Here is a 26268-nt window from a genome sequence, read left to right as displayed (position 1 = left end):
TAGTTTTTTTCCTAAAGGAAGCCTTTATTTGCTCACTCACTCACTCATTTCTGGCTGCACTAGGCTTTGTTGCTGCACTCGGCTCTCTCTAGTGGCGGTGAGCAGGAGTTTCTCTCTAGTTGTAGTGGCTTCTCTTGCTGCAGAGTATGAGCCGTAGGGCTCTCAGGTTTCAGTAGTCAGTAGCACATGGGCTTAACTGTCCCGAGTCATGTGGAATCTTAGTTCCTTGACCAGGGATCGAACCCACATCTCCAGCACAGCAAGGCAGATTCTTAACCACTGGACCACCACCGAAGTCTCACAAACCAAGAATTTGTAAGAAAAGTTCAAGAAATGTGACTTGATAAAACATTAACAGAAATACCTATAATATTTTTTTAAAAACCTGGATTTATTTGAACTAGGAAAACTTACTTTAGGGTGATAAGCAGTTAGTAGATCTACAAAGGTGGAAGATATGAATAATCCTTTAGACTATTTCTTCTCTTTTGTGTTAGGAAGCCTACTTAATAAGGTTCTCCAGTTGCACAAATTTAAAATAACACCCACTTACCTGGGAAAAATTATAAAGAAAGCTCTTTCCTGACTACAAATATTAGTTGGGCATATAAATCATTGTTTTTAGCAAAGATATGGTTTACTGCTACAAAATTATTATGGGGAATTAGGAACATATAGATAAAAATACTTATCTCTATACGACTGTAGATGTTTTTGTGGGGATGTGTATATGCTTGTTTAAGCTGTGGCTTGCACTGTATCAGAAACTGAGATCCACGAGACCACATAAAGGTATTCACACTTGTCTTTCATCACTTACTAGAAGAACTGGAAACTAGAAAAAGAAAAATGTTCTGGACCATGTTTGGCTGATGAGGTTCAACTTTGACTATGCAGTGAGAACATGCTACATGTGTTATTAATTGTGAACAACCCAGACTATGGAAAATACATCAATGTTTGCCCATAAGGACCTGATGAAATTATTCTATTGGAGGCAGAGGGAGAGGTTATATTCTTGCAGAAAAGAGAGGAAATTCCTTTAAAAGAAAACATTCTCATTCGCAATCATCTTATATAAAGATAAATCCCAAGATAGGAAATGGAGATTCTGAATCAAAGGAAAGAAATTTTCCTCCCCGGAACCTGGATTCTACAAAGAGTAGAAATTGACTTGGAAGGAATTGCAGTTGGTGAGCTCCAGACCACACGGATGCAGGTTGGAACCAGACAAGGAAGGACTACACACGTATCTACACCAAGTAGTCCTCTGGGGCAACACTGACGGTACTAGCACCAGCCTGAAAGCTGCTGGGTTCCCAGAACTGTGGAATACAATCTGCAGATTTTGGAAATTTCACCTACAAATGAAACAGTGAGTAGACATTAATACTTACTTAGAACAAAACTGGTTATGGAATCTTTGCATGCAACATTATTTCAATGCAAGAACAATTACCTGCACTCTTACAACAAGCAAGTTTGAGTCAATGAGACAACAAAAAAATGCACCCAGTTCGAGCAGAGCAGCGCCTCTTCTCAGCTGGGCAAGCTGACAGGGTACCTTAGCATTAAACTGTAGTAACGGCTGCTGAGGAGAAGGCAATGGCACCCCACTCCAGTACTCTTGCGTGGAAAATCCCATGGACGGAGGAGCCTGGTGGTCTGCAGTCCATGGGGTCGCTAAGAGTCAGACACAACTGAGCGACTTCACTTTCACTTTTCACTTTCATGCATTGGAGAAGGAAATGGCAACCCACTTCAGTGTTCTTGCCTGGAGAATCCCAGGGACGGGAGCGCCTGGTGGGCTGCCCTCTATGGGGTCGCACAGAGTCGGACACGACTGAAGCGACTTAGCAGCAGCAGCAGCAACAACGGCTGCTGAAGCATGTGGAAGCAACATATCACTTGAAAAAGTGTATTTCTTATGCTTACAACTATTAACAATGTAAGATATTACCCATCAAAAACACCTATGAGAGAGAGAACATGACAAAACTGAATTTTTTAATTAGGTTTAAGCAAGAATTACAAAGCAGGTTTTTCTCTCTTGGCCAGAAGCTGGAAGGAACTTTTCCTGTAAAGAGCCAGGTATTTTAGGCTCATGGGCCATGTATCCTATGCTGCAACTACTGAACTCTGCAAGCAAATTTAGCAAAGTAATTCTGAGAGTTTTCAGATAATCTTTTAAACCAATAAAGGGGGGAAAAAGTCACATTCTCAAAACTTCAAATAAAATTTTTATTGAAATTATTTAACATACTTGACAACAGTATTAACGTATAACACCATCATTGCTGCTGCTACTAATAGCTAACACTTATACAGGACTCACACTATTAATATAAAACTGTCAAAGGTAGCATTTTTAGCAAATAAAGCACATCTGCTATGTTTTCATTACAATTCTTTAAACAGCTATTCCAATTAAGATATATACAATATGATGAACTGGAGTCTTAATTTTTTAAGAGAAAGAACTAAGCAGGAAGAGAGGGAGAGGGAATAACAATAGTATTCATAGGAGAAGGGAGACATGGTGAAAATACATCTCTTTGTAATGGATCATTCTAAGAGCTGTTTTCCAGCACAAACATATACTATTGTTATCCATAATGGGACAATGAAGATGGGCAGAATTAGCCAAAAACAAAACAAGAAGAATCAAGGAATGAGAGCGGTCAGTCCTAAAATAAGATTCCCAGGACTGTATTATCAAGATGGTTTCTTTGGGCTTGAAAAGTGGCCATCATCACTACACTGAAATGAAAAACAACTGTTGTACACACTGTGTCTATCCACTGACACAGACACGATACAGTTTCCATAGAAACAACACACTGCTCATCTAAAGTCCCAGTTTGTTCAAAGAATAGTCAGTAAAAAGTCAATAATATTCATTTTAACAGCAAATTTACTGGTAATAAAGTGAGTTATAACAGAAATCTGTCCTCAACATAGTTTACTAGAGAAGATGAGACAAATATAAATGAAATAAAAAGAGATATTATTATTTTTTCTTTTTTCAGAGAATATGAATCACTAAAACAAGGAGAACAAGGGAACAGAGAATTATTCAAGTGAGCGGGTTCTGGAGGTAACTGCTATTCACAGAATCAAGTATTCCTAAACTTGGTCTCTTCTTACCTAGTAAAATTAACATATATCCCCAGAAATGACAGTAGGGATTGACATACAAATACTGAAAACACAACTTCCAGATTAGGGAAGACATATTTCAAAAAAATTACCTCAGAACACCTCCAAGCCTTAATAATGCCTTAAGAGCAATGGTACTAGAGATTTTGCTGATTATGGAGATAATTTTTTCCCCAGTCATTTAAAAAATTTTTATCAAGTTATAATTTACATACCATAAAATTCCCTGGTGGCTCAGATAGTAAAGAATCTGCCTGCAATGCAGGAGACCTGGGTTTGATCCCTGGGTTGGGAAGATACCCTGGAGAAGGAAATGGTAACCCACTCCAGTATTCTTGCCTGGAGAATCCCATGGTCAGAGTAGTCTGAAAGGTTGCAGTCCATGGGGTCGCAGAGTCTGACACGACTGAGCAACTTACACACACACACATCATAAAATTTACTTGCTTTATTTCTATAATTCAATGATTTGGGGTATATATTCAGAGTTACATAACTATCATCACAGGTATAGTTTTATGAATTAGGAAAATCACTGAAAAATTAGGTTTTGTGATCTCAACCCTGACAGTAACTAACTCTTTGAATTTCTTTTCCTTTTTTCCCCCCAAGTAATTATTTCCAGGGTACAGTACAGTGCTGACACTACTTTATACTTACTGGATTGAATCGAAAGCATTTAGTTTCTTTTTGAGGAAGCAACTTTACACACACAACAACAGTGTTGAAAATGAGGCTGCTTCTGAGAATTAAAATGGTAAAGCCCATACTTAATAAATTAGCTGGTTATGGGAGCAGTCCACAAGACTGTCTGTGGCTGTGTAACCGAGAAGTCTGGAAGCACTCTAAACCCCAAAGTAAGATGAGGACGTAACTTCAGGAGGCAACAGAAGCGGCTATAATTCGGCCAGTAAAAATCTAATCAATTGTCTAGTACACTGTTTAAAGAAAGTTTGCCTACAGGAAGAATTGCCAATTTTTACCCAGCACTATTCTGGTAACAGAGATCTGCTGCTGCTGCTGCTGCTAAGTCACTTCAGTCGTGTCCGACTCTGTGTGACCCCATAGACGGCAGCCCACCAGGCTCCCCCGTCCCTGGGATTCTCCAGGCAAGAACACTGGAGTGGGTTGCCATTTCCTTCTCCAATGTGTGAAAGTGAAAAGGGAAAGTGAAGTCGCTCAGTCATGTCTGACTCGTAGCAACCCCATGGACTGCAACCTACCAGAGATCTAGAGGGTATGAATTTTCCTGTATTTGAAGAGGTACACTTGGTTGTGGGACAGGAATCATTTATCAGGTTTCACCAGGATCTGAATGAAATATCTCTCAAAATGATCCACCTCATTTTGTTTTGATTCCTCATTTACTTATGAAACTTTCTGACTTGCTTTCTAGACCTGACAAAGAGTTTTCTTGGCATGTACAATCTGACCATCCCTGTTATCAAAAATCAATCTGTTTCACCCTCTGCCACCAACAAATGAACAAATGGTTTGGTTTATTTGCTTTCTTGTTTTTTACTCTTCTGGACTAAAGTACCTGGTGGCTCAGAGGTTAAAGCTTCTGCCTCCAATGCGGGAGACCCAGGTTCAATCCCTGGGATGGGAAGATCCCCTGGAGAAGGAAACGGTAACCCACTCCAGTATTCTTGCCTGGAGAATCCCATGGATGGAGAAGCCTGGTAGGCTACAGTCCATGGGGTCGCATAGAGTCAGACACGACTGAGTGACGCAACAGAACAGAACAGGACTAAAGCCTGCCAGAAAACTCTGGGACACTGATAGCATAAGATCACACTCTTAAATGTAATAATCTCCAAGCTAATATCATCCTGGGAGACCTTGATAAACAACCATCCATGACCTTGGTCATAGACCTCAGAACCTATAATTTTTGGTTACACTCAAATACAATAGACTAATAAAGAAATAAGAATGTTCTATTCACTCTATTAAATTCTACCTTGTATTTCTATAAACTGAACAAAATCAGAAATGACCGCATTAAATTGGACAGAAAGAAAAGAAAGGGAAGTCGCTCAGTCGCGTCCGACTCTTTGTGACCCCATGGACTGTAGCCTACCAGGGTCCTCTGCCCATGGGATTTTCCAGGCAAGACTACTGGAGTGGGTTGCCATTTCCTTTTCCAGGGGATCTTCCCAACCCAGGGATCTAACCCAGGTTTCCTGTGTTGCGGGCAGACGCTTGTCCATCTGAGCCACCAAACTGGATGAGAACAAATCAAATTTGTGGCTTTCTTATTTTCTGGAATTAAAATACCTTGAAATTAAAAGCACCTATGTTTAAATCACTGCAGTTATTACTGATTTAACATTAATCAAAAGAAGATCAACCTGTATAATCATAAATGGATGGATAAAGTTAGAAAGAAACTGTGTTGAGTAAATAAATATTGAGTACATCTGCTGAAACAGTGTCCCTTTTGGTCAGCTTCTCATTTTAAAAATCATCAGGGTCTTCTCTCTCTTTCTTTTGGTCGCGCCTTGGCATGTGGGATCTTAATTTCCCAATCAGTGATGAATCCAGTGCCCCCTGCAGTGGAAGCTGGAGTCCTAACCACTGGACTGCCAGGGAATTCCCAGGGTCTTCTCTTTCTAAATTACAAGCCCAGTTTAAAAATATGTCAGTGAAGGCATATGAGTCAGTTTTAATGAGGTGGATGAACCTAGAACCTATTATACAGAGTTAAGTAACTAAGAAAGAGAAAAACAAATATTGCATATTAACACATATATATGGAATCTAGAAGGATGGTACTGATAAATCTGTTCACAGAGCAGCAATGGAGACGCAGACATAGAGAACAGACTTATGGACAAGGGTGAGGAGATGAGGGAGAGGGTGAAATAAATGGAGAGAGTACTGTGGATGGATATATACTAACATATGTAAATTGAGAGCCAATGGGAATTTGCTATAAGACTCAGGGAACTCAAACCAGGACTCTTTAATAACCTAGAGGGGTGGGACTGGGTGGGAGGTGGGAGGGAGATTTAAGAGGGAGGAGACAAATATACACCTATGGCTAATTCATGTTGATGTATAACAGAAATCAAACCAATATTATAAACCAATCATCAACCAACTAAAAATAGATAAGTATTTAAAAAATAAAAAGGCAATAGATAAAAATATGTTAATGAAGGATGATTTAAAGGACAGACAAAAAGTACACACACACATACATACACAAAATTTTGTCAATTATCACAGAGATTTTAAGGACTACCAAAGATCCACCTCATGCGACGAGTTGACTCACTGGAAAAGAGTCAGATGCTAGGAGGGATTGGGGGTAGGAGGAGACGGGGACGACAGAGAATGAGATGGCTGGATGGCATCACCGACTCGATGGACATGAGTTTGAGTGAACTCCGGGAGTTGGTGATGGACAGGGAGGCCTGGCGTGCTGTGGTTCATGGGGTCGCAGAGTCGGACACGACTAAACGACTGAACTGAACTGAACTGAACTGAAAGATCCTCCATGGATCTGTTGAGGAGTAAATTAAATTTGTATTTTGGGATTACTGAGAAACATTTACTAAAATATTTTCAGTCAACTTATAGAACTGACAACATGTCTTCTAAACAATCTTTTTTTTAAATTTCAAAGGCACCTAGATTTCTCCACCTAGTTTTAATAATGTTTTATAGTATCTTTATAAATTGCCTTACATCCCTGAGGAGAGGGACCGTTACAAATAAACACATAAACTGAAGAAAATCATCCTTACACTTAGGGTGCAGATCTGTTTTAGCATATTTATGACTGCAGGTTTGTTGTTTTAATTTGAATTCATCACTAATAATTTAAAGTCCCAGCATTTCATATAAAAATCCAGATTTCAGATAATTGTCTCTACAGGAAAAAATGTAGGAAGTTCTAATCTCCCTGAACCACCAGTACACTAGCAGATCAGTCCTGAGCAGCAACTATGGTCTCCAGCGGCCACAGTAATTCTCACAAGTTCATTGAGCTCATTCATATTACTTGAGAGGCCTGCTGCTGCTACTGCTAAGTCACTTCAGTCGTGTCCGACTCTGTGTGATCCCACAGACGGCAGCCCACCAGGCTCCCCCGTCCCTGGGACTCTCCAGGCAAGAACACTGGAGTGGGTTGCCATTTCCTTAGAAGCAGCAGGCACAATTCATTCTGCAACCTTCAATGCACCTTTCCGCTGCGTTGGGCCTAGTAGTAGGCGATGAAAAAACGAAACAGAGATCTGGGTCCCGGTTGGTACCACCAACGATTGGTCAGAGCAGGAATCGCCGCCACTAACAAAAGCAGTGTTGAATGTAGTTATTAAATATACACAAAGCTCGGTGCTGAACCGAAGGTAGAACGGTACTTGATGTAGAATCTAAGGAATCTAAGCTCGGTCCCCCTATATTACACACTTGTCTAGGCAGCGCACGGGTTCACAGGACACGGGACGGAAGCACAAAGTGACGGCTTGCCTCTGCATAGAATCACAGACAACGCCGAGTCCCGAACTGGGCGCAGTCTCCTAAGACGCCCCCGTTTCCGGAGCAACCGCCCGGCCCCTCCCCCTTTGACTCCGCCCCCAGGGGCGTCTTTCCCGCCCAAGGCAGTTAACACCGCAGAGCATGGTGGGATAATGCTATAGGCTGCTGCTGCTCCTGGGTCGCTTCAGTCGTGTCCGACACTGTGCGACCCCACAGAGGGCAGCCCACCAGGCTCCTCCGTCCCTGGGATTCTCCAGGCAAGAACACTGGAGTGGGTTGCCATTTCCTTCTCCAGTGCATGAACGTGAAAAGTGAAAGTGAAGTCACTCAGTCATGTCTGACTCTTCGCGACCCCATAGACTGCCGCCTACCAGGCTTCCCCGTCCATGGGATTTTCCAGGCAAGAGTACTGGAGTCGGGTGCCATCGCCTTCTCCAATGCTATAGGCTGGGTTTCACTAAATCCTTCCAAAGCGCCTTTACTCTGAGAGACTCATTCTTGGGGAAACTGATTATTCTTTAGGACTCGACAAGATTAATAACTCTCTTTTACGAGTGCACTGCCCTAAATCTTTACCACATGGCAGGTCACTCCCTTTGCAGAGCTCTCGGCACAACGGGAACGCGGGAACTTTTTTCCCTTCGCGCGGAGGGTGACGTCGCGCGTGCGCCAGCGCCCCTTTCGCAGCATCCGTTACGCTCTTGCGCGTGCGCAGTGAGATCGAATAGCTGCTTCCTCCCGCTTCTCTTCCTCCCTCCCCCCCATATCCGTGCGCCGAGCTGATAAAGGCGCCATTTTGGAGGGGCCGCGGGAGACGTGGTGTCGCGGCGGGCTCGCTCTGCCGTTCGCTAGGCTTGGTGGGAAGGCCTGTTCTCGAGTCCGCGCTTTTCGTCGCCGCCATGTCGGGAGGTGGTGTGATTCGTGGCCCGGCAGGGAACAACGACTGCCGCATCTACGTAGGGAACTTACCTCCAGACATCCGAACCAAGGACATTGAGGACGTGTTCTACAAATACGGTGCTATCCGCGACATCGACCTGAAGAATCGCCGCGGAGGACCGCCCTTCGCCTTCGTTGAGTTCGAGGACCCGCGGTGAGGCGGCCAGGGACTTGCGGCCTTGAGGATATAGGTTGGAGTAGTTGGGGAATGCTCCAAGGCCTTAGAATGGGGACGTGGGCTCTGAGGTTGGGAGCAAGACGAATCGCCCGTGCACGAGTGAAGTGAGGAGCCGAGTCGGTGAGGCTTCTCTGGTGACTGGGTGCCCCGGGCGTCTCCGGAGCCGGCTCGCGGGCTCGGAGCGGGAAACTGAGGCGCTGAGGGCGGCTGTAGTGGTCCGGAGCCTGGCGTGCTTCTGGGTGGGGGAGGGGCCGTGCCTATTATGCAGCGCATGTGGGCTCTTCCACCCCGGCTGCGCATGTGCGGGGCGCTGCTAGCTCCCCGACGGAGTTGGCCGCCCCTCCCGGTCCTTTTTCTTACCCTTCGGCTTTCTGTAATCACGCAGGGATGCGGAAGACGCGGTGTACGGTCGCGACGGCTATGATTACGATGGATATCGTCTGCGGGTGGAGTTTCCTCGAAGCGGCCGTGGTACAGGCCGAGGCGGCGGCGGGGGTGGAGGTGGCGGGGCTCCCCGGGGCCGCTATGGCCCCCCATCCAGGCGTTCTGAAAACAGAGTGGTTGTCTCTGGTGAGTTGACCGTTCCGTGCGGGTTGATGTCACTTTTGGACAGATACCACACTTTAAAGTTTTCCTTGCATGACCAGTTTGACAAATGCTAGCTTTCATGCCAGGTCTTAAATTATTTTAGTCGCATGAATGAATTTAGTAACCAGGAATTAACTGTATTTGAGATTTAGCGAATTAGATTGCAATGCTTAGAATATGAAGATCTTTACTCTGCAAATAATTTGGGGCTTTTAATTCTAGAATTTTGAATGTTTAACCTAGGATGTTAAAACTAATCATTAATTTTAAAGTAGTCTTGGTTCTAATGTAAATTTTAACTTTAATGTGAAATATTAGGATAATTGTTGAAAAAAATCTTTTTCAGGACTGCCTCCAAGTGGAAGCTGGCAGGATTTAAAGGATCACATGCGTGAAGCAGGTGATGTATGTTATGCTGATGTTTACCGAGATGGCACTGGTGTCGTGGAGTTTGTACGGAAAGAAGATATGACCTATGCAGTTCGAAAACTGGATAACACTAAGTTTAGATCTCATGAGGTAGGTTATACACTTATTCTTTTTATTGGCCAGAATTGGATACAGTGGTCTTAACTGTGGAATTTGAAGGTAAGATTCAGGCAAGGGTGTCCAAGTAAACCCAGTAAAGTGCCTCTGGTTTAAATTAAATTGTATTCATTCAGCATGCCTGAAGACAGGTGAAAGCTTAGATCTTTCAATCGAAAGTTCTGTCTATTCAATAGGGAGAAACTGCCTACATCCGGGTTAAAGTTGATGGGCCCAGAAGTCCAAGTTATGGAAGATCTCGATCTCGAAGCCGTAGTCGTAGCAGAAGCCGTAGCAGAAGCAACAGCAGGAGTCGAAGTTATTCCCCAAGGAGAAGCAGAGGATCACCACGCTATTCTCCCCGTCATAGCAGATCTCGCTCTCGTACATAAGATGATTGGTGACACTTTTTTGTAGAACCCATGTTGTATACAGTTTTCCTTTATTCAGTACAATCTTTTCATTTTTTAATTCAAACTGTTTTGTTCAGAATGGGCTAAAGTGTTGAATTGCATTCTTGTGTAATACCCCTTGCTCCTAACATCTACATTCCCCTCATGTCGATAAATTGTATTTTAAGTGATGTCATAGCCAGGATTGTTTAAATTTAGTTAACTCTCCATGCTCTTCAGACTGTGATATTGTGTAAATGTCTATTCTGCTCTGGTTTGTGTGAACTGGGATGTTGGGGGTGTTTGTGGTTATCTTAACCTGGGGAAGTTCTTATGTTTATCTTGCTTTTCATGTGTCTTTCTGTAGACATATCTGAAGAGATGGATTAAGAATGCTTTGGATTAAGGATTGTGGAGCACATTTCAATCATTTTAGGATTGTCAAAAGGAGGATTGAGGAGGATCAGATCAATAATGGAGGCAATGGTATGACTCCAAGTGCTATTGTCACAGATGAAATTGGCAGTATTGACCTTATACTAAAAGGCAAGGGGTTAAATGGATTATGTATACATCTACCATAAAACACTTGTAAGCATCTTATGCAGTTACCTTTAGCTACAATTGCTTTGCTCTTTAAACCTTGGCAATTGTGGCAAAATAACATTGCCCATTTTGTAACTATTTTGCTCCCTTCCCCTTTTTGTTTTAATAGGGACTAATGTGGGAAGAACTGGCTAATTTGTCATAATGCTTAGTTACAACTGTTAATGTGTGACCTGCTGTTGGTGTACATGTGGGTACAGGGTGTCTTTAATTCCAACCAGATAGAGTATAATATCAATACTGCTAAATCTGCATGTCCTCTGTGTGACTGATATAGCGTTGCTACTTCATTTTTTAAAGACAAAATGAAAGCAAAGTATAGAATTCCAACATATTGGTGTAGATAATCTAGTTGGGAATAATTTTAAGTCTCACCTTCCCCTTTAAACTAGTATTCATAATTGACTCATGTTTAAAATACTTTAATTTACAAATTGAATTACAAATGGGAGCGTTAGATTTAGTTTAGACTTAGGGGGGTAGCAGTACCAGTAAACTTTTCAACTACTTAACTTTTTGCAACCACAAAACCTGTAATACGCTGTACAGTAACAAGTGTTGGCATTATCAGTTGAACTGTAAATATAAAATGCTTCTTCCAATTAGTCTCTATGATGATTAAGTTTCTAAAATTTATCAGAACACCATTCAGAAACTTGTTTTGGGGAATTTGATAGTTATTGATGTACATCTGTTAAACTGATGACAGACATAACTCATCATTCCCCAGAAACCTTTTTTGATTACAGTATCTAACATTTTGCCTCCTCTTTTTTGGTTTTGCTGGTTATAAAGGTTTGGATTGGAGAGGGCTCACTGGATCCCAATCCTTGGAGCTGGATCATTGGATTCAAATCATAATGTGGATAGGATAGGGAGGATGAATTACAAGGATTCATGGAGCGGGATCAGATTACCAGGAACATAGGAGTGGATTCCTGCCCCAACCAAACCGCATTCGTGTGGATTTTTTTTTTTTTATTCAACTTAATTGGCTATTCCAAAGATTTTTTTTTTTCCTATTTTTGACGATTGGAGCCCTTAAGATGCACGATGGAATTGTGTTTTGCATTTTTGGTAAAAGGAGCAAAGCGAGGACCTGGAGATATACGCTGGAGCAATCTCCTTGGAAGGATTCAGCACGAGTAGATGGTAAACATTTAAAGGGGAAAGGGGGGGTTTGTTTAAAATAGTAAATCAGTAAGTCACTTCTAAATTTAAAGAAAACAAAATTGGAGTTGAAGAATACGTAGGTTTCCAATTGGCTGTTGCCGTTTTTCTTTGAAAAAATAAACATTTTTTAAAAAACTATGCATGGTTGTCCTTTTTCCTCTTGTAAGATTTTTTTACTGGGTGACTAGTCTCAGTTAATACTTAAAATTGATAAGATTCTGATTTTTGTGTTTGTGTTAGTAAATTAAAGGTTCGTAAAAGGAATTTGCTAATAAATGGTATTAGTTATCTGTTACTGTTAATTGTAAAAGTCTTCAGGGGAGATAAAAAGTGAAAATAAGATAGTTGTGTATGTAATGTGGTAAATGAAGGGTGATTTAGTTTCTGGAGGATAAGCTGCAAAGCTTTGGTTAAAAATGACTATATGGATACTGCTTATTTTTGGTAATTAGCATAGAGTTTTGTGTAAAATCAGGTAATGACTAGTGAATGTTGGTATTATTAGCCTTTGAGTTTCTCAATGAAAATAATTCATCTCAAAAATCAGTAAGTATTAAAATTCACAGGTTAGAATTCTTAACATAAATTACATTTTCTGTTTGAAATGTGAATAGCACACTGGAAGATTTAACTATTTGAGTGAATCATTGCTAATAAAAAGCTGGGCATTCTTTAGGATTTTGCCTTGGAACTCTTCTTAACCATAAAGTTACTATCCAAAACATACCAAATCAGTGATGACATCTTGTCACCTACTAGTTTTGTATCTTTACTTGGTAGCCCCTTGGTGCTAAATTTTCACTTAGGGTTGGGGGAAGGGAGGGGGTTTTTGCTTAGTATTCCTGATCTTTTTTCTTCTGATTTCCTGATAGCTAGTCACAATCATCAGACCACTTTTTGTGCACCTAGAAGGTAGCTAAATCATAAAATTTCCCTGGAGTATTAATTATAATTGGAAGCAGAATTTAAGACTGCTATTCAGGTGATGTGGTGTCAAACCTAGGAGACACTAGAAATCTTCAGAGTGGAGACAGCCCAAAGATTTGCATAAGGTCACCCAGTCAATACATTTAAATGAACTTTGTGGAGTGTCAGGAGGGAGAGAAGGGATAGTAAAGTCAAGATTAGGATTCCATTTTTTAGAGCACTTTGTATAGATCCATTAAGGGAGTAACTAGTTTTAATGTAGGAATTCAAATTACAGTGTTCCAAGAGTAGACAATACGTAAAACTGGGTTGTTGCATCTGAGTTGGCCAAAAAGTTCAGGTTTTTTTGTAAGACATTAAAAGTAAGTGATTTTGGAAAGAGCTAGACTTTAGCGGGCCCTGAGTTCATTTGTATTCATTATTTTGGAAACAGGACCAAGATGAAAATTACCCTTACTCAAAAGCTGAGTGCATTTAAGCTAAGTTGAAAGATGAGCTCTACTTGAGGAGTTATAGTAGTCCCAACCAGATTGAAGTGAGATGGAAGATACTACTTGCCTGGTATGTAGGCTGTTTAGAGAGGATTTAACCAGTGTATGAAAGAGGGGCCAGGTTTTCCAGGGAGACTATTCCTCAGTCTTGGGAAATGGACCTTAAATCTCTACCTATATTAGCAACTCTTAGAAGAAAGCCATACTTTTGGGATTAAAAAAGCAGTCTTGGATTTTCCACTTTTCTCCGTATTTATGTCCCCTTAGATGTTGTAGGGAGCTTATAATTTATTTTCTAATCAAGGAAAAGTTTAAGTCTCTAAGAATCAATTATTTCTCATAACATCAGATTAACCCACCTTGCTGTTCAGCCTTCATCCTGGAAACAAAAGGTAAGAAACCCATTTTCTGATTCCTAATTGTTTGGGATCTGAATTTTATTTTTAGAATTTAAGTTTAGTAATTTTTTAAAAATGCTGTTTGGAATGTGAACAGATTTCCTTCATTTATAATGTCTTTTTTCCCCATAAGTTTTATAGTTTGGAATGTTAATGTATCTACTCGTTGTAGTGCTTTAACTTGAATATGATTCTAGATTTTAACTTTCTCAGTTTTGTCTTTGAAATATATCTTGCTTGTTAAGGGCATTTTTTTTTCAAGTTTCTGTGAAGAATTATTTGTGTGCTTTTTTGCTTACTTTGTACATGATGTTGTAATGAAATCACAAGTTACATGTCTGTATTTACCATAAATAGTATTAAAAGGAAAGAAACTCTATTAGACTGAAGTTCTGTTACAACCATTCTTTGGTTTAATCTATTTCTATCATGGTATGAAGAATGCAAAGACAGAAAACAGGTTCACAATCTTTTATCCCAGAACTCCAAAATCTTTTGTTATTAAGCAAATTGAATATAAAACATGACCAAAATCAATGCGTTTGTTTTTGTACTTGGTGTGACTAAGAAATCCTAATGTCAGTTGCCAAAGGTTGTGCTGAGGGTAAAGGGTCTATGTATGAAACCTTTATAAAAGGCAAAACGCTCTGAATTTCAAATGCATCTGCCCCAGAGAGTTTGGATAAGGGGTTGTAGAACCGTTCCAGAATACATGGAGCAAACGTTTCTGTGTAGTTTTGGGCGTGTGAGTGAAAACAAACCCAGTTACTCTGCTTTCTTTATTAAGCTGTTAGTTCCACATCTCTAGGCTGAAGCAACTACCAGAAAAGGTATGACACATTTTTTTTATATTGTTGCTATAGTGGACTCGTAATTGTCTCCTTTGAAGGAAATAAATACTCTGCCATTCCATTGTATGCAGTGGAGTACTCTATTTGGGGGTAATTTTTCCCAGTACCTATTTTTTTTTTTTAATAAGAATCTGATCCTATAGGAAAGGGTGGGATTGGCATTAAAGGGAGATTATAAGGAAAGGTGTTCATTTTGTCTCCTGATTGTTGAGTAAATAGTAGTCCTGGCAAAAACTTTTGCTTAAAATGTAGATCCAAGAACTTACAGTATACATAAAGCAGCTTATCCATGTGATTATACTTAAGATTGAGATTGGGGTGGGGTGCTTCTTGTAACTTTGAAAGCTATACCTGACAACCTTTTAATGTGATTCATAGGGATGAAAGGAGAGAAAGATCTTTTTCTTATACAAAAGTTCTTCGTGGTGCTTAGGCAGAAAAAAATCTCAAACGTTTTAAAATAGGTGACTCACTGGCAAGAGAGAAAACAAGGAGATTGCCATTTATGTAGGTATGCAAAACAGAAGAAACAGTTGAGTAGATCCTGGGTGTTTTGTCTTCATCTCTTAAAAGGTTAAAGTGTTAATTTTTTATAATTGCTGATAGAATTATCAGTGTAAAGATAGAAATTAAGAGCTATAGAATGCTATACTCACCTCACCAAATATACTTTGAGCAAACAGTTTTAAAGGTATGCCAGATGTCTAGTGAGTTGTCTCGAGGGGTGTTATTTTGTTTACCATGGTCTGTTCCACTCCCCCTATTTGAGTAAATGTTAGGAAGAAATCACATAGCCACTAGAGGGAGCTATGATGCAAAATTAACCAGGAAATATCCTAGGGCAAAGAATGGTAACAGCAAGGTGGAAACTTAATCTTCTATCAGCTCCAAAGTTAGAATTTTTTTGGTCTGAGTTATTTTCCTGTAACTCTACCTTTGCCTCCGCATCTGTGGTCAAAATCCTTTGCGTTTTCCTTTAGGTTTTGAATAGTACTTAACGAGTACCAAACTTGTATAAATCAAAAAACTGTCTAGGTTCTGGTACTTAAGATGCTGAAGATGTGAAGCAGCTTGTTTTTCTGCCTGCCTTGTACATCTCCAAGTATGTAATAGGAAGGCCAGAAGTGTAGGAATCAGGTACAGGAGTAGATATGTGCCACCCATTCCCACCCTCCCCCCTCTAGCCATGAAATTGGTCATGTGATATAAAAAATGAGTATCCTTTGAGAAACCTTCGTTTATATGGTGCGAAACACTTTCTGGAGTGATAAGTCTTATTTCTTGACATTACTGAGACTTTCAGTGATTGTTACTGTGTTAAAACCCTGTCTATTCATTAGGTTGGCTGTTTAAATTTTTCTGTTCTACAGAACAGGCAGAGTATCCTGTGATCAAAATGTCAGTACAGACTTCTCTGTTAGGAACTAACACTGCAGCATTTGTCATTCCCACCTCCCTTCAACTTTACATTACAAAAATGTAAAGGACACAAGCTTTTCTGTCACTAAAAATAAGTTTCTTAGGCCCACTTGTGATACCATTTAGTCACTATGGGAGCACTTCCCTTCAGACACAAATGTTAGAAACTGAAGAATAAGACACCAAAAGAGGATTCTAGAATCACATTTACACAGAGATAACTTGCCTACCAAGCTCACCTTTTATGTAGCAAGTTAGGCTACCAAAGGCAGTTGCTAACTAGTGAAATAGCCTTGCTGCAAATGGGATTGAGTACTGAAAGTACACTAAATTGTCTCTTAATTCAAGAAATGTTAGCTCTGACATCTTAATTTAACTTGTGAAGAGACTAAATCCTAAATTGCTCAAGTGAAAATCTGGAATTCCCATTGTAAAAGAAAAAGGCTAAACTTGGAGGTTGTTTTAAGTGCCAGATGGCATGGCAGAATTGTACCCTGAAGTGCTGGGTATTAGGAGAGCCTTTATAAGTTTGAGATAAGCTTTCAGGTTGTGTTTATTAAGGTATAATCTTTATGAATGGACTACTACATCAGTTGACAAAAGGTAACCTACAGCCTTTAACTAGTACTTGGAGTCTTGGGCTGAATCTAAAGCTGTTGATAACCTCGTCCCAGCGTCAAAAGTCATTTCTCTGAAAACACCCTTCATACTGTGTTGGCCCAGACTTTGTGTATATCTGGTATGGCATATGTCATGTTCTATCCATTTATCTGCCTCATCCGGATTCGTGAGTTTATTTTCTAAGGAACCAAAGACAGTGTCTGTCACCTGATAGTCACTGAAAAAGCATTACTCATCCTTCCTCATTGTTCTGCATAGTATTTTTCTATCGTATCTTAAAACTCTAGCCAGTATACCTTTAGTCAGTGAGTTTACTGTCTCTTTTCTGACAGGTCATAACCTGTTTTCCCCTTTCTTCCCAGGTATATAGCACAATGCTGTGCACTGCGTAGACACTCGAAAGATAATTACTCAATTCAGTTGCTTAGAAAGAAACCTAGAAATTTGAATTATTTTACTTCCCTTTCTGAGCATCTTGAGTAAGTAACCAGTAAATAGACTCTTAGGTTCTTTTGTTTGCAAGTTGGAAATCAGTCCTTCAGTTGATACTTACAGAAGAAGATAAGTAACATTAAGGCATTTTCCATCTTTTTATCTCCTGATATTTCTAACAATTTTTGGAGAATTTTGTTTCTTGAATTACAAAATAAGTGACATCCACAACATAAGGGGCTTCCCTGGTGGCTCAGTGGTAAAGAATCCAGCTGTAATGCAGGAGATGCGGGTTCAGTCCGAGTCAGGAAGATGCTCTGGAGGAGGGCATGGCAACCCACTCCAGTACTCTTGCCTGGAGAATCCCATGGACTGAGGAGCCTGGCGGGCTGCAGTCCACAGGGTCACAAAGGGTTGGACACGACTGAAGCAACTGAGCACGCACATGCACAACTTAAAGATGAAATGTAAAATGTTGGTTAACAGTATGCTATACCACAAGTGTACACGGCATAAGTGTGCTTGCTGGTTAACAAGCCCACTACAAAAAAGAGGATCCTTTTGTTCTCTGACACTACGTGGTAAACATGCAGCATGGTGAGAGCCAAGTTCTGTGTCTCAGTAGAGCCAGTTTTTAGCCCCTGTGCATTTGTGTCTGTCACTTGAACAAGAACAAGGTTTTGTTTACTTCCTAGATGAGTACTTCAAAATGCTGCATTTGCCATGCTGACATCTTTGTCCGTACACCCAAAATCATTACTAAAATGAAAAACCAGTAAACTGGCCATAAAGTCTGATCTTCCTAAAACTGTTGCTCGTCTAGTATGGAACAGTGGAATGCAATCTACAGTTTATCACCATTTTCAATCACATTTTCCCTGCTCTGTTTGATCTGGTAAATATTTTCTACTGATCATGATTGTTTTTACTTCTGGGTTTTTTTCTTTTTTTTATATTTTCAAACTTTTCTGTGCTTATTAGCAGTCACCCTGCTGCTTCAAGTCCTTATCACTGTCAAGTTAGATTTAATTTCTGAAATTATAAAAAGCAAGCTTTGAAACCCATAAAATAGCTCTCTTCCCTGTGATGCGTTTAGTCTCACAATTTTATTACTGTTGAAATTTGTATGTTAATTTTTTCTACCCAGTAGAATTTTTGTTGTATTGGCATTTCCCAGTGAGCCAAATGTTTACTAGCTAGATGGAGTTCTTCAAAATGCTATTTGGGTTTGTTTCCCGTCTCCATTTGGCACAGTTTAATAAATGTTGATTGACAAAGAGAAAGAACTTTAGTACTCCTTAAAAGCAAAGTGGCATAGAAACCTAGTCCCTAGCTGGGTAGATTATTGGAGAAAGTGGTAATCCTAACATTGCATCAAATAATTTCTCAGCAGTGAAAATAGGAAATGCAAATTACTTTTGACCATTCACGTTAGAGGTGCTGACCTGCCACACAGTGTAAATAACTATAGTCAGCCTTCTGTATCTGCAGTTAATGCATCTGTAGATTCAACCAATCATAGGTTGTGTAGTACTGAAAAAAACATACCAGTGGACCTGCATAGTCAAGCCTGTGCTCCAGGGTCAGCTAATTTAAATACTAGTCTAAGCAATGTATAATTGTAAAAACAAATGCTGCCCCCCAAAATCTGTCTTGCAAAGTCAAAAAGAAAGTTGTTTTGTTGCAAGATGTGCCACACTTCAGTACAGATCCTCTAGAATTGATGGTACTGTTTCCTAAAGGAGCAGAGGGGCTCCCTCTCTTTGCTTTCTCCCAAAGTGAAAGTTGTGTCTGACTCTTTGGAATTCTCCAGGCCGGAATAGTGGAGTGGGTAACCTTTCCCTTCTCCAGGGGATCTGCCAAATCCAGGTCTCCCTGCTTTCTCCTGGATTTTCCATTATTAGGTATAATTCTTACAGAAGGAGCCTTAAATTAGTTCTGAATTTAGTAGTCCTGTCTCAATGAGTTTCTACAGTTTTCTCAGTAGGATTGAATTATTTTGGTTCTTTTTTATTAGTGTAATAAAGAGATTTTTATATAGAATGAAGAAACTGGGTAGTATATTACTGGTTTGGGAATCTTAACATTACTCCAGGACCCTGACCCTGATCTTAGGCTGATAGAGGATCAACTAGCATAAGAAGTTCTCAAAGCCACGGACTCTGCAAATTCACAAATCTTAAAAGCACTCATTACTTTTGCCTTTGAAAATTCTTCCCTTCATGATCTGCTAAAGACTAAAGCATTCTTGCACTAATTACATTGTATTTCTGCTTTGCTTTTCTTCAGCATACATAGTGTCACATAATGTGTACACCTGCATGTTGCCCTTAAACTGTTGTCTGATTTCATGTATGTTTTATTTCCTCCAGCTACATGGTAAACTCCTAGAGACCAAAATCTGTATTAATAACTTTCTGACACTTTTTCTAAGATGCCTGGTGCACAACACTCTCTGTATTTGTATAAATACCGTCATGAAGTCCTCAGCAGATGAACTGCATAGCTTAGATCTTATATGTAGTGTGGTCCTCCAGTCAGATTGGGCTTAGTTCCAAAGTAGTGACTTCAAGAGTTTGTGCCATTTTCTACCTTCTTAATGGAAAAGTTAGAGGGGAAAATGAAATGACATAGGACGAATACTTAGTGGAAGTATTAGCTGTTTTTATGGAGTGCTTTGACTCCTTTTAATTCTCCAATGTTTCTAGCCTTATTTTGGAGTTGAACTCCATTTCCATTTTGTGGAAATGGACTCGAAGATGTTAAAGTGACAGACCCAGAACTTGAGTCCATGTCTTCTAGTGACAAGTTCTTGTTTATTACTATATTGCTTTTTTTTTTTTTTTTTAAAAACACAGCCTTTTTCCAGTGGAGAGGTTAGGGGGAAAGAGAAGTCTTTGACCCAAGTGATCACTATCTGTAATACCCACCTGATGCCACCAGGGTGCCCTGTGGTGCTGTCTTTGATCCATGTTCTTAGCCAGGTTGATAGGGCTGTTTCAAAGCAGTGTTCATCTTGTCACAGTGGCCATCACCCAGAGCCCAGAAGCACAAAGTGGGGTACTTAGCTCCCTGGCTTTCTAGTGTGCAGTGCACAGCCAGCACAGAGAAGCCCTTGCCTGCCTTTGACCCCTTCTGGTCACACTGGCCCCACAGAAGGCAGATCAGACAGTGGCCAGAGCCTGGCTAGCTACTCTTACCAAGCTGCAGTCTCACAAAGGATAGTAGCACGAAAAAGATTCTGAGAATGGGCAAAGGTTTGTAAACATGCACTTGTTTTGTTAGCTAAGTGTACACTTAAATTCATATTAGCAAAATAGATCTGATACACAAAACCAGATTGAATTGCTTTGTCAGCTTTAAAAGCAATGTGTGATGACTTTCCAGTTTGCAGTAACAATCGGTGTTATACTTGGTCCTGAGCGTACAGCCTATTAGGCATTAGTTGTGATATTCAACCCTAGATGACAGTCCAGCGTCAAAGCTGTCAGTTATGTGAGAACCAATGAAGTGAAGTCTCATTTAGCGGAACAAGTAGCCCCTTTAATATTTTGTTTTCTTCCCAGTACTCTTATCATTTTGTATAAACATCTAACTAGTCTATAATTATTTCAAGTTTTGATTTCTCTATTGGAGGAGATTCTTAAAGGTATTCCAGTGACTGACCAGTACAGTTCCTGGTCTTAAATAGATGCTTCATAAATATTTGCTTACTGAAAAAGGATGACAGTTATGGCATAGTTCTACACATGAGCCATTTTTCCCAGGAGAGAATCCACGTTAGGAGGTCTTTGTTTTGTCCAATCCATTATGAACTGGAAAGTTAGTACCTAGGGTGTCTTGGCTAGCCTTTCAAAACCTAGAATATATCATTCTAGGTTGGAGATAGCACAGCCTGAATTTTGGGCTGAAGTGAGCTGATTAGATCACATCCATGCAGTATCTCTAGGACTAGGCATTTACCAGGGTTCTTAGAGCCATGGGGGAGACTTCAGTTAAACTTGGCTGATTGAAGCTGTGGCCTTGGGGTGCCTTTCCCCTCTCCCTTTCCTGGTTTCTCGGGTGCATTTCCATCCCCAAATTCCTGTGGCTTTAAGATCACTGTGGAACAAATCCCAAACCTTCCTCTAGTAGTTGAGGTTTCCTTTCATTTTTTTCAGCTCTTGTGTGGGGAGAAAGCTAATCACGGATTGTATGAACTTGAACTTTCCATATGCTTTGCTTAAGTGATCAGAGTAACTAAAGATCAGTGATCTTTAACTAAATGAACTTACGTATAGCACATACGTGGGGACGTCCTAAGACTTTATGAGTTTTGCTAAATGTACTATGTAGGTCCTGGACAAATTAGGAATAAAATTTATCAATTCTAATGCAAATTTAAAAATCCTCTTGTCCCAGAGAAGCATTAACTAAGCAAAACTAGTTATCTAATTTAGTTTTAATAAATTTGTCTGAAGATAATTCTTCCATATGTGAAAAATAAACATATGCCTTTCCCATCTAAAGAATAAATCAGTGAGAGGCAGAGATAGTGTGTATTGCAACCCCCGGGATTCTTATTTCTGGGACTGCCTTTTACCTGATGCTTTGGACGCATTTTCACTGGCTTCAATTGAGTACTTGCCATCTGCTGTCAGCATTCACTGCTGAATAGAAGGGGAGGAGTGGGGAAAGAAAGTGAAATGAGAGGTTGTGGGGTGGGTGAGGAGCAAGGAAGCTGGAAAAACAAGAGGAAACAGCTGGGAGCTAGGAAGTTGGGGAGGGACTTAATGTAAGGTCAGTAAAACAGCTTGCAGAGGACAGGGTCAGGCCTAGGGGTAAAAGGCTAATTAACTTCTGTCAACTAGTTGAGTAGAGCTTTGTGTGCTTTGTTTTGGAGACTAAAATTACTTCAGGAAACACCTAGATTCTCTGATCCATTTTCCCTGTGTATCATAGTACATTGTTCACCAAGTCAGAATCTATCCTGCCCTCTAGGAATTGCCCTTTTCAGGTCTAGCAAAGAGCTTACTGCCACAGCTCAGGAAATCAAGGGTGAACTGCTTCACATAGTATTAGTGGATAGCAGGTAAGCCTTATGTTTTAGTATACAACTTAAGGATTAAATGCTGAGTACAACTGTTGTCTCTGTAGACTAAAAACCAGCTCGCCAGGTTCCCTGCACCTGCTTATATACTGGGCCAGATGACTGACTGTAGAACTTTAGGCAGCTTCTGTAATAGTTCAGACTTCTCAGAGTCAAGAAACATCCTTAAAGAAGCAAATCTGGAGCTTGTGCCAGATCTTGCGCTGTTCTGGCCTTGTGTTGCCATCTCGGCGTCGCTGTCTAAAGTGGAGTAACCTACCTAAGGCTTAGTCTAAGTTTTGTGATGCCACATCAGTGTCTTAGGTCACCACTGCTCTTTGAAGACTAAGAGAAACAGAATCCTACTTGAATTCTGAGCTGTGGAGTCTGAGATGAAGACGAAATTGAGATGTTTCTGTTGGAACTTGGGTAGAGAGAGTTCACTCAGTATGTATGTTCTTGCTCTGCCCCAGTCTTCACAAGAGCATCTGGACAGGCGTTAACAAGCACCATTTTCAAATTGTTTTTTGGCAAATGGATCATATTTTCAGTAATGGAGACAGATGACTGCTAGCACAGTGTAGTGTCATTCTATCCCTGTTTTAACCAGTGGAATATATTTGGGGTGGAGGCTATACCACTGGAAAGAGCTTTTCCTTTGTACCAGAGTACCTGCTTATGTAAGGATTTATGTTTTTTACTATTAGCATGATGTCACTGAACTAAGCTTTCTAGTTTGGTTCAGGCCCACAAAGTTTGCATGACCTGTCAACTTTTTTTCAAGCTCAGCCACCACCCTGGGCTTGGGGCATCTGAGGGCAGGGAGGAGCAGGTGTCCAAAGGAGAAATGCTGGTGCCTGGAGTATGTTTTCCAGTTGTATTAAATTTCTTGCTTGTGTATTTTTGACCTGCCTTAGTTTCTTTCATCCTTGTGTCCTGTGCTGTTTTGCTTGCTATTTGTTGTGTGTCCTCTGTCAGCCATTCAGGAGTCTGTAAAGTGGAAGGTATTTCTACTCAGATGTTTTATGGGTGGAACTGATGACGGGTTAGGCATGGTTTGTAGCAGCTTCTTTCAGAAAGAGTGAAGGTGATAAATGTGTTACCATGGCTTTGGATAGGTTTTGGGTATCTGGGGCATATGGCCCTTCTTAGAAACAAATGAGTATTTCAGGACCCTCAACTACCAGTAGAGGTCTACTAGGGAAATGGGTAGATTTGTTCCCTGTCCCTTTGTTCTCCGTGACTAAGTCCCTGCTGTTAAGGGATTTAAATAAGTATTTAGCCGGGGGCGGGGGGAGGGGAGGCTTTGTTGTTTCCCCTTCCTCACCTTACCAGCTAAGACAGAAATAACTAGTGATGACACTTTAGGTGGTAGAGTGAAACACAAACCCAACTTCTGACCACATGGGCCACAGGCAATTGGCTTAAAGCCCTTAGTGTGGGGAGGTGGGAAGGGCAGATTAACTTCTGCTTTCTTCTCAGAGAGGCTTGGTTGTTTTTGTTTTTGTGTCTCTCGTGTGTGTGGGAGCGGGGGTGCGGGGTAGAGACGGAAGGTGTTGGTGGGGTGGTTGTTACCTTTGGTTTGGTCTGGTAGAGTGTGTGTCCTTTCTCTTCAGTTGCATTGAGGCTGTTAATGAAGGGTATCATTTCTCAAGCTGATATTTTTGGTAAATATTGCAGTCTTGATTTTTTACTAGTAGATCAGTTAGTTCCAGCTTTCTTGCATGAAGCATTAGTTCTTAACTGCCAATTTGAAGCTGCTCCTAAGTAGATGGTCTCTATGAAAAGTTTTGGATTTGATTCGGTTTTGCTTTGTTGAGTAGCAGTCTTTCTTGGGAAAGGTAATTGACAATAGCAGAGATGTTTTCTATTCCTAGGATTCTGAATCGAATCATAATGTACTCACATGATTTTAAAGTCCTTTTAAAAATGGGAAGAAAATATCCTGTTACTTTCTAATGTTTGCTAAAAGTTGTCTTTGGAAATGCTAATCTTAATAGGTCTCTTCCTTTGTCATTTGTCATTAGCCTTTTGGCTGTTTACCTTAGGGCTCTTTAAGGGAGGGGTGGGTGGGGCACAGGGAAAAACTTGCTACCCTGAGAGAAAGTAAGAACTGGCTCAGGGCTCTTATGCAGAATTCCCAGCCCCAGACTTCAGCTAGAACCATTTAATAGCACCAATAAAAATACCTTCTTAGCACCTGTTATATTCTCTAAGCTGTTTATACACATTTCTCCTTTAGTCTACATTTCTCTTTTATCCACAGTCCTATCTGTGAGGCAGGTATTTACTTGGTTCTCATTTTCCAGGTGAGGAAACAGGCCCTGAAAGATGCAGTCACAGGGTATACACACCGGGGCAGAGGAGGTGGGAAGGAACCTGCACAGGGTGGGGAGCAAATCTGACGTTTATTTGGGTGGATGTGGGCACAGGTATGTTTCTTTGTTCTTTTGTCTTAGACACCAGACATTTCAGTTATTCATCATATCTGGAGGTAGCACCGCTGACGCACTCACTGAAAGTTGTTTACAATAATCAAGATGAATTTATTATCTTTAGACACTGCTATGTTTTGATTGGGCCCCAGTCTGGTCTTGGAAGCAGGCTTGAGGAGAGGGATTCATTTTGTTTGTAAAGATTCTGTCTGTCCTAAGGATGGAATCTTTGATCTTCCTAATTTCATTATATTCCTCAGAATAGGTGGAGCTGATTGTTTTTTGAGTACTTGTTCCAAACTTTTGGATAGTTTCTTTGGAAAATAACCTAAGATTTAACATTTATCTGAATTTAAAAGGTTGTTCATTTTTAAGGGGAAAGAAAAATCGGAGCAATTGGGAATTCTGTTTTCATCTCATGGATAGAAAAATGAGCCATTTACTTCAAGAAAAGTGATACTTCTGAATCGTGCTCTTCAGTAATGAGAACTAGATGGTTCTCACTTGACGTCTACTTTGTGGTAGTGGGGAACCCCCTCTCCCTCTCCAGAGGTGTTTTTTTTTTGAGGAGGATTGCTAAAAAGGGTTTTCTAGATTCTGGGGAAAGAAGTTCAAGAGAGTCCAGCAACATTGTCATTAGAAAAATGGTTTTCATCAAGTGCTAGACTTAGAATCCTGAAGCTTCATTTTCACTACAGTTTGAAAGGCAGCAAAGTAGGAGAGGCTGTACAGGGGAGGAGAAACACTGGAGACATGTATTACAGAGACCTTGAAGTCAATGTGTTAAGATAGGAAAGAAGCAGAGACCTGCATTCACTGAATGAAAACAAAAGAATGTGCAGTGTCTCAGGTCAGAGCCAAAAGGTTTTAGTTTACCTAGTTAATTTCTTAGGTTTACATCTTGGTCCTTTCCTTATCTTATATGTATATATAAGCTTAGGCTTCCTGAACCATTTATTTCTCTTTGCAAAAGAGACTAATGGACATTTTTTAGCAGACATGAAGGGCCACTGTAGCAGTTTAGCTGAGGAGTGTAATCAGAAACTATTCATCATTTTCTGTCCCCTCCTGTCCTAGGCTGACTGGTTCCCTGATGTGTTACCTGCTTCTGCCACTGATTGAAACTGCAGAACTTCTCATTCGACCGCAAGATTTCCAGTAGGGAATCAGCTCTAAAAGAAACCAGACCAACGTTTGCCAGCCCCTTCATTCTGGTGACTGAGGAGAGGAGAGGAGAGTGGGCAGCGGGGTATACATGTGTAGTGGATGGAAAAGAAGCACAGACCGTCAGATTACTGTGCCTCTTCAGTTTACCAGTCAAATTCCACACCCGTTTTATTTTTATTGTGTATGTATGGGGGAAACGAGATGGTGACCTTGATTAGAATATGACTTCAGAGGAATAAATGGAGGGGATAAGATAAGAGAGTCAGTTATGAAAGATGTTGAAGTCTTGAAATAATGTGACTTATCTGAGGATATTTTTTTAAAACCAGAATTTATGAAAAAACTGACAGAGTCTGTCCCCTCATTTCCCGCCACAGGAGACTTACAAGACTGGAGGCAACTGTTTAATAA

At 40.5% G+C, this 26268-nt stretch overlaps 1 protein-coding gene across 2 annotated transcripts; it reads left to right on the top strand.

Moving 5' to 3' along the window:
* Positions 1-8406: 8406 nt before the first annotated feature.
* SRSF1 (serine and arginine rich splicing factor 1) lies at positions 8407-12186 on the top strand. Of its 2 annotated transcripts, XR_008682397.2 has the most exons (5): positions 8407-8740; positions 9150-9334; positions 9699-9871; positions 10075-10755; positions 11671-12186. XR_008682397.2 is itself a non-coding variant. In XM_055399337.2 (4 exons), exons 1-4 carry the CDS (start codon positions 8547-8549, stop codon positions 10267-10269), a joined length of 747 nt encoding a protein of 248 aa, XP_055255312.1. In that variant the 5' UTR covers positions 8407-8546; the 3' UTR covers positions 10270-12186. The 2 variants fall into 2 exon arrangements, 1 of the variants encoding a protein (XP_055255312.1); XM_055399337.2 differs by having other exon boundaries at positions 10075-12186.
* Positions 12187-26268: the final 14082 nt, after the last annotated feature.

Source organism: Moschus berezovskii, chromosome 20 (genome assembly GCF_049115385.1).
Source record: "Moschus berezovskii isolate FMDL1 chromosome 20, NW_MosBer_1.0, whole genome shotgun sequence".
Taxonomy (NCBI): Eukaryota; Metazoa; Chordata; class Mammalia; order Artiodactyla; family Moschidae; genus Moschus; species Moschus berezovskii.
The sequence above is the reverse complement of the archived record's forward strand: the minus strand, read 5'-3'. Positions and strand labels throughout refer to the sequence as shown.